Source organism: Tursiops truncatus, chromosome 14 (genome assembly GCF_011762595.2).
Source record: "Tursiops truncatus isolate mTurTru1 chromosome 14, mTurTru1.mat.Y, whole genome shotgun sequence".
Lineage (NCBI taxonomy): Eukaryota > Metazoa > Chordata > Mammalia > Artiodactyla > Delphinidae > Tursiops > Tursiops truncatus.
This window is the reverse complement of record NC_047047.1, coordinates 76,676,433-76,689,444: the sequence shown is the minus strand read 5'-3', so window position 1 is coordinate 76,689,444 and position 13,012 is coordinate 76,676,433. Positions and strand designations below refer to the sequence as shown.

The 13,012-nt window shown below is 40.0% G+C and overlaps 1 protein-coding gene across 2 annotated transcripts in view; it reads right to left on the bottom strand.

Moving 5' to 3' along the window:
* CYRIA (CYFIP related Rac1 interactor A) overlaps nucleotides 1–13,012 on the bottom strand; it is a 107,776-nt gene that overhangs the window by 15,298 nt on the left and 79,466 nt on the right. Inside the window, exon 3 of one of the 2 annotated variants that reach the window (XM_019943262.3) lies at nucleotides 11,611–11,690. In XM_019943262.3, coding sequence (XP_019798821.1) covers nucleotides 11,611–11,680 — 70 coding nt within the window. In that variant the 5' untranslated portion in view covers nucleotides 11,681–11,690. Of the gene's footprint in view, nucleotides 1–11,610; nucleotides 11,691–13,012 lie in introns of those variants that run through there. The other variant, XM_033837989.2, reaches the window with a different exon arrangement.

Sequence of the window (13,012 nt, the reverse complement as noted above, 5' to 3'; positions counted from 1 at the left end):
TATTTCTGTTATGATTGAAAGTCTGTGAATCTGAGTATAGATAGGAAAATAGTCTTCCTTATATTTCCATACTACAAAAGCTTAAAATATTAGATAATGAATCCTTCAGAGCCATGACAGAGATGTATCTTTCTGGAACACAATGATTTGTAGAAAGCTTTGGGGTTTCTCTTTGAACATGAACTCAAGGAGTGCCAGGAGTTTTAAAGGCTCCTGTACTGTTCATCTTTGGTATTAATCGTGAAATTTATCCACAAAAATAAGTAACACATTTAAGCTTAAATAATGAAGAACGCATTCAAACAGCCACAGAAACGTCCCCTGAGCCCCTCAGTGAATTCCTACTCGTTTACATTCCTGGAGCCAGTGTTTGCTCTTGTCTGCAGGAGTATTTTGTGGGGGGCTAGTGGGTGGAAGGTGAATGGTGGTAAAGATTGGGTGTTATTTATCTCACGATGCCTACAAAATAGGTTTCTTGCCCAGGCTAGTTAGGAAATTAATCTCCATCTAAAACGAAGGCACTGCTAACAGAGAAAGGGGATAGATGTCAACTCCTAAAAATCTGTTTTCAAAAATCCAAGTCCTAAGGCTCTGAATTCTCCCAGCGAACCTCACTAATGAAAGGTGGGATGGAGTCATACCTGGTCGAACATTACCCAGATCAAATCCCAGTTTTGACTAATCTTGGTGGGGGTCAGAAAAAACAGAATTCATAAAATAGGTAATTTTTAAGTGAGGCATTGACCATGCCAACTGGGTCTTCAGAAAGGCTGAGTATCAGAGTAGAAGTAGGCCAGATGTGGTTGCTCCTGCTTCAGTCACCATCTGCTGGACCTATACTAATGCAAGGCCAGACCTCCCAGAAGTGATGCCCATGGAGATTTTTAGATCATTTTATTTCTCAGATCCTGCTAAGGCCTAAGAAATTGGTGGAGTTACCTGGGAAATGAAGGGTGAAATTCACCAGTGCATAGTAATTCTCTTTAAAAGAAAAGAAATCATAGGCCCTCAGAGGTTACTCAGAAACCCTGCAACCTGTTCCTTCTACAAATGAGACGGATTTCAACTAGCGGATGAGGAGGGCCTAAAGTACACGTGCACCAGGGTGCAGAGAAGGGAGAGATGAGTGTGGTCTGGGAGAAGCGGAAACTGCTCCATGTAAGGGCTGGGACTGGAGCTGGCTGGCTGGAAGCCCCAAGGGCGGGCGCCCATGAAAAGCAGGAGGAAGACTTAGCAGGTGGCCCAAGAATGGCTGGACTTGAAAGAGGAAAGGGACCTGCCAGGTTACATTGTTGAATCCAGCCTGGGAAGCAGAGGAGAGAAAGAAACATGTTTCCCCTTTATCCTTTGCTATCCTTCTCCTGCTTCCCCCAAACACCTGGTAAGTTGTCTCAGGTAAAATGTTTGTAACAATATACTATATATTTCATCTTTTCCTGTTTTTCCAAACTTTTCTAAAAGCAATATGGCATCTTAAACAGAAACTAAAACCCACAAGCTAGGAAGCCTGTAACCGAGGGACACGTTTCAATGAACAGAATTCCAGGGTAAGGCTGGCAATTCCCAAGTAAGAAGAAAGTCAGGGAAGAAAGCATATGACAAAAATGCAAAGATCCTAGAGAACAAAAAATCAAATACTCTTGACTCAAATCCTTTCGCCTTTGGATGAATGTATCGAAAACTCACAAGCTAAACACAGAGACAATTTCCTATAGAGATTTATATTTGAGAAGGAAAAGGAAAAGAGAGTCTGGGACCAAGATTCTGAGAGGTAAGTCTATTTGAGTATCAATACAAAGAAGTATGGGAGAGGAAGGCACTTGGAGAACAGAAAAGGCTCCTAATCTTGGCTGTCATATGACTCCATCTTAGCAAGTCACCACTTGATAAGTTTTAAACAAAACAGAATTAAAGCCAAGTGGTCTAGAAGAGGAGCATTGGAAAAACAAAAACAAAAAGCCCCCATTCTTTTGATGCTTACTGAAACACCAAAGGAGAAAGATTTCAAACTCAGTTTTTAAAACAGAGGCCTTTCTTAAGTGCTTCAAAAGTAAGACAGTTTCCAGGAGAGTGGCCTAAAAGTGGTACTGGCCACAGACAGGCAAGCATCTCTCCATCCCAGGCGAAGTGACACTTTCTAATACAAATTCACACTGACGTTGATGTGACCACAAAGAGCTGGACGAGTGACATGGAGGACGACACCACTTCTCTCCCAGAGGTGGCAGAGTTGGGGGCTATGGTGAATCACTTCCGGCCTGCAGTAACTCCCTCCTGCTAGCCAGAGTGATCTGTGAAACAGGACCCTCAATCCCCAGCCTCCCTCTCTGGGAAAACGTTTCTTTTGGCAGATATCCTAGTGTCCTATTGGAAATGTTTCCCCTGTGGACCCGTTCGACAGGGATGGGGTAGGGAGGGGTGGGAGAAATCCAAGCCATCATTCCTTCTTTGGGAATGATTCTGACTTAGCAATGCACTGGCTCATTTTCTTCCATAATTTGCTAGGCTTATTGCAAGCCCTAGTTTTTTCCGCTCTCCTCTGTCAAGGAACTTAAGTCACCTTTTCTTCCAGCTAATAATTAAGCCCTTGGGGCCAGCAGCACAGTCCCTGTCTTCTGGGCCAGGCAGCCCTAAGAGTCTCAGGGGACTCAAATCACAAGTGGCATCAACTTCTGAGGCAGAGAGTCCCAACTGGAAGAAGCCCTAATCTGTCTGTCTTCTTCTTTTTTCAAATGGGAAAAGGACTGTGTAACCCTAAGTGACATTTGGTATTGGCCCAAATCCCTAAGTTCATGATTCATCCCACTTTGATCCCCCAGCTACATGATCAGACACTTAGGACTCATTAGTGAGAATCTGATCTCTGAGCCTGTAAGACTCAGGCCTTACTTGTTTCATTTGATATCGTATCTGCAGGACCTAACACAGTGCCTGGCACGCAGTAGATGCTGGTAGAAAAATGTGCTGAATAGTTGAAACATATGATTTAAATATACTTCTCACATCGTTTTGTGATGGTTTTTCTGCTTGGCTTTGAATTCTGAGATCTCTGGAGACAGGGTCTGTATTCTTGTCCTTAGTGCTCCCATATGCCCTACCCACTGGAGACACTCACTAAACATGTCATGACTCAATGAATAAATGAGGAAATTGACCAGGTGACAGAGAACGTGGGCTGTGGGAAGCAGCAAAAGAAATGAAGATCCTATGACTTCTAGATCCTCTCTTCTGTCTTGTCTCTCTAACAGTGCTGCCTGTCTCTCTATTACCATGAAGATAATAAGCACTCACCTACAATCAGATTGGCTGGTCACATCTTCATGAACATTGTGTTTTTAAATCTTCCATCATTTATCTACAGCGTCAACGTTTCCTCAGTGTGGTTAACACATTAATAGAATATTTGATGAGTGAAAAACTGCGTTTAATGTTTATTCTCCCAATTCTAAGGCTGTTATCATTTTGGAGTAGTCCTTTGAGAGGCTTTGGGGTCTATACTTTTGGCATTCTCCAGATTCAGATTCAGTTGGTCACCATGTTTTTAAAATGTACTGTCTCTTCGGATGTCAAGGAGAGACATCTTGGAAAAGACCTTGAAGAATTAGTGATTGAAAAGGTTACTATATTTAACCTGTCAGCAACCTCCTAAAGCATTTGCTGAGTGAACAGGAACTCTGAATTATGGGTTTTGTTTTTCTATTTTTAACACAAAGATTGACCTTTAGTCAAAGGTATACACACACACAGGCACACACAAATGCACACCAATAATATTAATGATGGAAATGGGGCATTATTTCCAGTTGCAGTCAGTGAATTATTTGGTGATATTTTTTCTAAGAATCACATTCTAAATTTCTAATCATCACCAGTTATTTCATCAAAATTAAGGAGGATGGTTACAGAAAGCTGGGCTGTTCCTGTCTCACGATGAAGCTGTTAAAAACCCCTGTGATTTACACCGGCAATTTCAGAAACCAACAATTCTAGGAGCCCTGGAACGAGCCTATCCAGGCTTTTCCCCGGGGGATGATTTAAACCCCCTATTCCGGACTCGCTATTGTAGGAAGTATGAAAATGTATCATGTGCACTGTGACCTTGAGCACATATATTTATTGTTAAGAACTTGCTGAATTCCAAGTGCCTAGAATTTTTAATGGAAAAGTACCGTCTTATCAATTAAGAAAGTTAAACAGGATTCATTCTGTTTACAGGGGATCTATTTATCCTCCTTTGGCTCAATTTGCTAGTGACAGTGGATATTCCCTGCCAGCATTTTGGAGTCACCAGGGTCAGGTAGAGGTTTCACAGTGGAGGATTGTGGTATTTACTGAAAGCAGAATGCTTGGCATTCCACTGTGCTGATGGAGAGGAAGGTGGCCATGGGCTTTGTTTGTCAGGAATGGACATCTTTGGTGAACATACCCCAGGGCAAGGCAGCAGGGTTCAACCCAGAGCAGGGCTGTCAAATCAAAGGGTTCTTATCTCTGCAAATCAGCCAAGGACGAGCCCTGTCTCTACAAGCACCACAAGCACCGGGAACCCACACACCTTTTCCTAACAACCTATTCAGTACTGTGTGGAAAAGCTGACAGAGAATCAAACAAGTTAACCAAAGATAATGTGAGAAGAAGACACCATTTATTTGGAGATGTCTTTGGCTTGGAAGGAAGCCCTGGCATTTCATCAATAGGATACATCCCTATCTCTGTACCCCACTGGTTGTTGTATAAACACAGAAGAAAGGTACAGCAGAAAGAGTTTGCCAAAGCCATAAATTAAATCTATGGCCCTTCCTCCCCACCCACTTCCTCACTTCTCCACACCTCGCCCCTTCAGGATAAACTAAGAAACATAACTATCTAATATTAAAATTTGGGCATGCAAAATGGAAATGATTTATAGCACAATACTAACCGCTTACAGAAACAACGTAAAATTGTGAAGGTCCAGTGGAAGATGTAAGTAAGTGTGACTGGTTGACGTATTTATTTGTACAGGAGCGTTAGCCATCACATGCCAGAGCCCCTTCCCAAGGAACAATCAGATGAGGGACTGCAAAGAACAGGGAGGGTTAAGATACTCGAGGGCCTGTTTATTTCATTCACGTGCTGTGAGATCCCTGTGATGTCATGGGGGAAGGGGGAGTTCCAAGGATGTAGCTTTGGAGACCCAGATCCTACCATCAGTTTTACCACTCACTAAACATGAGACCTCAGGGAAACCCTATTAATCTCTCTGGGTCTCATATTAATTCTCGGTAAAGGGAGGGAAGCTAACAAGAGCCCCGTCTCCTCCCTGTATGTTCCTGTGGGGTCTATGACATGTAGGATCGTAATGAGGATGTTGACAGATGAAAAGCGCTTAAAAAGCAAAAGTGCCAGAAACTGCAAGAATCTTTGTGAATGAATCCCTACGATGGCATAAACAAATTCCTTCCCCGGTCTGTTCTGTTCCTTTGCTCTTTGTTTGTGTTGTTTCATTTGTAAAGTGACCAAAAACATTCTTTATTTTCCTCCTTTACTCTTCTAAGATTATCCAGCCTCCTGTGAACAACCTCAGCAGATGTGAGGGTACCGGAGAGGGAGAGATGAAAGAAGAGATCAGTAGCAGCAGGAAGTGGCCTGAGTCAACAAAGAAAGCCCAGATGATCACCTACTCTGACAGCGCCCCCTCCCTTGCTTTAAAGAGTAGGAGACTGTAGTCCTAACAGGTCAAAATATTCAGAGCCTTCCTGAGAGGACAGTGGTTTGGAAGCTTTAGAATTTCCCTCTTAACCCCACCTCCTTCCCCACCAACCACCATTATTGTTTTTGGCATTCCTATTATGCTCATAAAGGTTGGTTTTTCTTATAAGAAAATCATTTTTCAGTTGCTATGTTCTAAGAAACACATCTTCGGCCCAGCCTAGAACCTGTACTTCTTTTGGCCAGCCCATCACTTGCTCTATTACAGACTTCTCTGCTACCTGCCCTACTGTCTCTCCAATGTGTTTGCATCTGATCTCCCCAATAAAGTTATATACTCCTTGAAAAAAAGTTCATGTTCTTCTAATGTTCCTATATTTATGTGCTCTATGTCTTTCCCCCCATGCCTCTCTGCTCCACTAAGACATCACTCCCACTTCTGCTGGTCCTTCCTAATGCTAGGATGCAGGAGATGTTCTGCAGAAGAAATCAAAATTCCTAAGCTTATACTTCATGCCCAGGCCTATGCCAGATACTGAATAAGTCATGTACGATATAAGCACAAGATGCCATCCAAATCCTTTCCACAGGGAAGTGAAATAATACCAAAGAGACCTAGTTATGTCAGAAGGAATGGAGAACACTGGAATAAGAAAATGTGTGAGAAAATATAAAAGATCTATTAAGATTACAAATACAAACATATACACGTTTAAGAGACTATTGCAAGTTTAAAGTTAAAAAAAGATATTGTAATGAGGAGTTTATAACATATGTACATAGAAGCAAAACATACAGCAAGAGCACAAAGGGTGGAAGGGTGGTGATTGGATGTGTACCGTGATAAGTTTCTTAAATTCTTCATGACGTAAAGAATACACTTTGAAGACAGATGGCAATAAGTTAAAGATGTATATAATAATCTCTAAAGTAAGCACCAAGAAGCATAACTAAAACATCAACATGAAAGACAAAAGAGGGGCTTCCCTGGTGGCGCAGTGGTTGAGAGTCCGCCTGCCGATGCAGGGGACACGAGTTCGTGCCCGGTCCGGGAAGATCCCACATGCCGCGGAGCGGCTGGGCCCGTGAGCCATGGCCGCTGAGCCTGCGCGTCCGGAGCCTGTGCTCCGCAATGGGAGAGGCCACAACAGTGAGAGGCCCACGTACCACCAAAAAAAAAAAAAAAAAAAAAAAGACAAAAAAAAAAAGACAAAAGAGAATACTAAAAATTATTTGATTTAATCGAAAGGCAGGAAAACATTGAGACACCAAGAGCAGAAATGGAACAAATGGAAACAACACCAAGATACACTCAAATACGAACAGTAATTAAATGTACATGGGCTGAACATGCCAATAAAAAGGTAGATATTATCAGCTTGGATGAAAAACACTGGGCCAACGATGTGTTGTTTATGAGAAACATGCTCTAAAGATAAAGGCAGACAGAATGGGGAAATATATACCATTGCAAACACTAAGCACAAGAAAGCTGTTATGGTCAAAATATGGCAGGCTTGAAGGTACATTTAGCAAAAGATATGTGGGACCTCGAAAAACTATAAAACACTGCTGAATGAAATTAAAGAATATCTAAACAAATGAAAAGATAGACCATATTCATAGGTGGGAGGAATCAATACTACCTAGATGTCAATTCTCTCCAAATCGATCCCTAGATTTTATGTAATTATAATCAATATCCCAGCAAGATTTTCTGTAGACATTAAAGGCTTATAAAAGATAAATAAAATTATTTAGAAAAGTAAAGCAGCTAGAATACTCAAAACATCTTGAGAAAGAACAAAGTTGAAGGACTTACTCTTCCTGACTTTAAGATTTATTAGTTGTGACATTTTGGTATTCATTGGTGAAAGGGATCAATCAAGCAATGAGAGAGAATAAAAGGTCCAGAAGTAGCCCGATACATATTATAGTTGACTAAATTATGATAAGGGCACTAAAGCAATCTCCCTGTGCTAGAATAATTTTATATCACATGAAAAAAAAATAAACCCAACACCTCTCTCATAACATACACAAAAATTAGTTAAGGATTGATCATTGACCTAATGTAAAGCTTAAGATTCTAAAACTTTCATAAGGAAATGTAGTAGGATATCTTTATGACCGTGGAATAGGCATGATTTCTTAAAGAAGATACAGCATGAACTTAGTAAAAAAGGAAAAAAATAACACTTCATCAAAATGTAAAACTTCTGTTCATGGAAAGAAAACAGTAGTGGGATGAAAAACAACAATAAAAAGACGTTAAGTGATTGTGTAGAAATGTGACCATAAACTGTAAAACCCTCTGCAAAGGGCAAAAAATTTAAATCAGATCCACACAACTGGAAAACCTAAGGACAGATGTGTCTAATTTTGTATTATATTTTGACCCAACCTAATTATATCTATTTGACCCAGTTCAATTATATTCCATCAGTGACTTCAAAAACAATATTCAACATTCAAAGTAGAGGTGCCAAAGGCCTTTGAGTTGTTGCCATATACTGTTCAGCCTTCCTTCCTCCTTCTACTTCTTCCTCCTTAACTCTTTTGTAATCCAGTCTCTGTACTCAAAGTGATAAATCCTGAATCTGTTGGGCAGTTAACTGCCCAATCTGTCATCCCCTTTTCAAGCTTTTTCCTTCTTGACCACTCTTAGCATTTGAATCCATTTACACTCCCTCCTACTTGAATGTCCGTGTCTCCTGGCTGCCTGATCTAGCCTGTTCTATTCTGTTTCTTCACATGGCCAGCATCTGTTACTCAGGCTCATTCACTGTCCAACAGTCCAGGCTCAATGCGGGCTGAGTGCTGGGTCGCCAAACTGGGTGGGGTCCAAGCCCTGCCATCAGGAATCTCAACTGAGTAAGATGAGGTTCCTCCTCAGTGTGGCCTTTCTCTCCTGGATCCTCTAACTACTCAACTCCCTTTAAGTATAAGCACACCTGAAGTTCCCATCCCCTCAAGCTCTTGCCTGCTCTAGTTTTCCCTCAGGGATTTCAACTATTCTCTTTGGAAAAGTCTTCTAGATCTGTAGAAAAAACACTCATTGTTTTAAGTCCATTCCAAATGCCACCTTTGCAAGAAGACTTCCCCAATCCCTTGTGTAGTCATCCATTTCCTGAAACTTGATGTATGCTTTCTCCCTCTACTCCCAGGCCACACCGTGCCTCTCCTAAGCCCCTTACTTTACTTTATCTTGAACTGTGTGCCTGTATTGTCCTCCACACCTGCCTGGGGCTTCATTAGGCAAAGGCTGCTCTTGTCTAGCTCTGTCTCCCTGATGGCACTGTGGCTTACACGAAGGCTCATAACCATTCTCAGTATATTGTTACCGTACTGAGCTGAAATCTATATACTCAAGGAAAAATCATGATCACAGCCCATCTTCCCCACCCTTCCAGTCCATCACCCTTTTTTCTTGAAAGCCAACTTTAGGAAATACGATTTGCAGGATCAAGAAACCAATTTTTTTTTTCATGAGACATCTTAGTTTGTAGATGATTAAGACTTCTCTCTCTAATCAGGAACAGAGTGATGGCTGCAGCACTTCCTGGAAGCTGTCTGTGATGAGCACTTAAGGGAATCAAAGCAGAGGAAGAAAGCCAAAGACATCTGTGTTCCCATCTCAGTTCCCCAATCATTCCCTGTGAGACTTCAGCCCAGTGATTTATCTTCTCAGTCTCAGTGAAATAATGTTACTCTTCTTGGTCTTGAGGGGGAAATAAACAAGATTTTATATATTTCTATAAATTTATAGTTTTACATTTTCCTTAAATACTATAGTTCTAGTCCTAGTAGTGAGCCACCAGACATGGAAATCCATTCCACACTTCCCCCTCTTAGAGAAATTATAGTATATCTACAAATGGAATTTTGGTACCATAAGCTGTTATCAAAATTCAAGATATGTAAATGTTCTCTTCAGCCACCATGACCTTCCCGTAAATAACATATTAAGAAAATGTCCAAGGTACAAGACTGAGCAGATCAGAGTCCTTGGGTTGTAGCAGAGAGGAAGTGAAGCCCCTTTGCTATGGTGGTGGGGAAGGAGATCCCCTGAGATGTCACCTCAGAACACTGCTGCTCCAGAGAACATCAGTTGAAAACTACTGCTTTAAATTCCTGTAGATTTTACTTTTATCACTTTAAAGGATTTTGATATTAGACTTGACAAAGGACTCAACCCTATTCTATGTGGAAGCATGGAAAGCCAAAATTCAAGAACAGCGAATTAGGCAAATGGGGTCACTCTGGTAGTCGTTGTGAGAAGCACACACACATGCATGTGGACTTTAGGGCTTCCAAAAAAGAACAGGCATGTAACTCCCCTAGGTGTTTATATGTCCCTGAAGTTGTGAGTGAATGGGGTGTTTTACCACCATTTGGGCCTCTGTGCATGCTGAATGAAACAGTGTAAAGTGCATTTGACAAGAAGTGGAAGGGGTCAATTAAAAATGCAAGTAGTAAAATTAGGGTGTTGGAATAATGGGTAATTTATTTTGTAACAATTCTTTAAAGTTATTAATAAATCTTCCTGTAACAACAACAACAAAGATATATGTATATTACAGAGGAGTAGCAAAAGTCACACAAGTAAAAAAAGCCCATTCTTTTTGAAGTATCAAATCAATCTGGCTCTTGAGTTCCCAGCTGTACCTCTTACCAAACCCAACCAAACCCAGCCAAACCCAACCAAGCCCAACCAAATCCAACCAAGCCCAACCAAAACCCAACCAAACCCAACCAAAACCAACCACACCCAACCAAACCCAACCAAGCCCAACCAAAACCAACCACACCCAATCAAATCCAGACAAACCCAGTCAAATATCAAGAACAACAGCAAACCGAGTTAAATCAGAAGTGAGATCTCTTTCGTTGAATATAATCTACAGTAAAAATCTTTTTCAGAATGCAAGAGCTTTGGGGACACTTTTCCTTTTCAAGTAGGTATTTTAGACATACCAAAGATTTTAAAAAGATACATCCAAGGAGCTTTCATCATTCGGTTTGCTGTATCTTAGAAGGGTCTTCTAGCATTTACTTAGAAAATCTCTGTTAGAAGGTTTAATGTATATGTAAGGAAGTTCCAACTTATTTTTAATATAAATAAAATACTTGAAATATTACAGTTTAAAGCAGATTAAAGTTTGGAACAGATGACTACTGGACAAAGGACATTTAACTATGCTTAGCATTGTGGACCTGCAATTCAAAAAGAGGAGAACACAAGAGTGAGTGTAGAAATGTGAGCCCAGTTGATTAAACATGAATGTGTCTTTCAGTTATAAATACAGTCAATCAAAAAATAACAAGATAAGAAAGAATCTCTGTATGTATTTAGTCATGATTCATAAGCCATTTTGCCTTAGGAAAAAATTAAAAGTTTTTGACAAAAGAAAAATAAACTTTCAAATGAAAGTTATACCTTAAACTCCTGAAACAGTTTTGAATTATCAAATATATAAAAGAATAGCGATGACTCAAAAATACAAAATCTGTAAGCCTCATTTCTTGTATATATCACTTTTTCTTTCACGTCTAGTGATATCTGTTCTATATTAATCTGTGTCAATTACTATGTATACTATTTTTCTTTGGAATATGACATAAAAAACCTTGAAAATTATTAGGAAAATACACATTGATGATTTATGTTAGACCTACAATAACTGTTTGCTTCTAAAATCAAAGAAAAGCCTGGGCGTATTAAAAAGATATTCTTTGGGGTGTTTTTAAAATGTATGAAAAGAAAGAAGGAAATGATCTTTGAAGACTCAGAGAAATGCAGAGTGACATTTGGATGTGGTTTAAGTATCACACACAATCTTTATCTTATAGCTTCCCTATCAACAAGCTATAAAGAAAGTGAAAAGTTTTCATCATAATCTTTTAAGTTTTGGAACTTACTTTCAAAATCCAGGAAAAAATGTGGGTAGTTTTCAATTTCCCTGGTAAGGACTTTGAGCAGGTTTCCCATCCCAGCAAACCTAGGAGAGGCAACACAAAACCAAATACCATTAGCAATATAAAAATCAAGCTTCTTAAAAGATTGGACATTTTTTAATAACTTGCATAAATACCACTGAACCCCTATAACTACATCAGAAGGCCCAATAGAAAGTATCTTTATACCAGGTGATGAGTGATAACTTAGCAACTATTTTTTATTCAAAGAATTAGGTATTTTAGTCATAGGAGGCAGAGTTTACGTATATTCTACAAATTTCTTCCCTTTCCCCTTCACTAATCCCCTGAATCCTTACGGTTAATATTTCAGCTTCGCTTTGTTTCTGTTCCATTGATGTGGGAACATACCATGTCAATGGACAAGCAGAACAGAGAGGGCATTATTAAAATACCTATCCAAAAAGGTAAGTTTCTTAAAGTTCCTGAGGAAAAGAGTTCAGAAAACAGATTTATACTCCCAGGAACCCCTCTTAGCCTGTACAGGAGGTCATGTTTCCCAGGCAAGTCAGAGGCTCTTGCAATTTGACATTTCAATGGTAACGAAATTAGGTACTTCATGAAGTGTAGAAACGGAAAGGTATAATAACCAAAAAGTTTTCTCAATGAAACTGCAGCCTGAGGCATTTGCAAGGGTGAATCAAGTCTACAGAGAAATACAAACTTGTTACATATCTGCAATCCCAACCTGAAAAAATAGGGGAAATGTAGTTATTATTTAAGTAAATAGCACAATTTCTACTGCTCTCAGCTCTAGACATTCAACCGTCTTCTTCAGGAGGCCGTTGTCCATTCATTTATTCTACACATATTTACGGAGCCGTGATTTGATGCTGGGTACTGTGCTCTTTGGAAGGCATTTTTCTAACTCATGATTCAGACACCTCAGCTTGTGAAGGATCAACTTGAAAAATCACTGGACCAGTAAAAGGGAACTGCAGGGACGTAATTTTCTATCCACATGGCTTCTGACAATATTTATGTTGCTATAGGCATTTAAAAAGATAAGCCACTCTAAGAAAGATGTGGTGAAAGAGGAATATACGAAAAGGATGATGTTGTGCATGAAAATACATAGCAAGCAGTTCCCTTAAGTGCAGAAGGTGGTATAACCTGGTCTCCATAATCCCCCCTTCTGAGAAAATAACTCATATGCTTGCAGACATCATTCACGGTATAAGTCACTAACGTGAAGGTAGAAAAGAGTCTGCTCAGGGAGGGCTGTTTGCAATCCTAGCTCTGTTTCCTGTTAGCCCTGTTATCCGAGGCAAGGTACTTTACTCTCTAAGCCTCAGTTTTCTCATCTGTAAAAAGAATTTTTGAAATGTATCTATTTCATCAATCA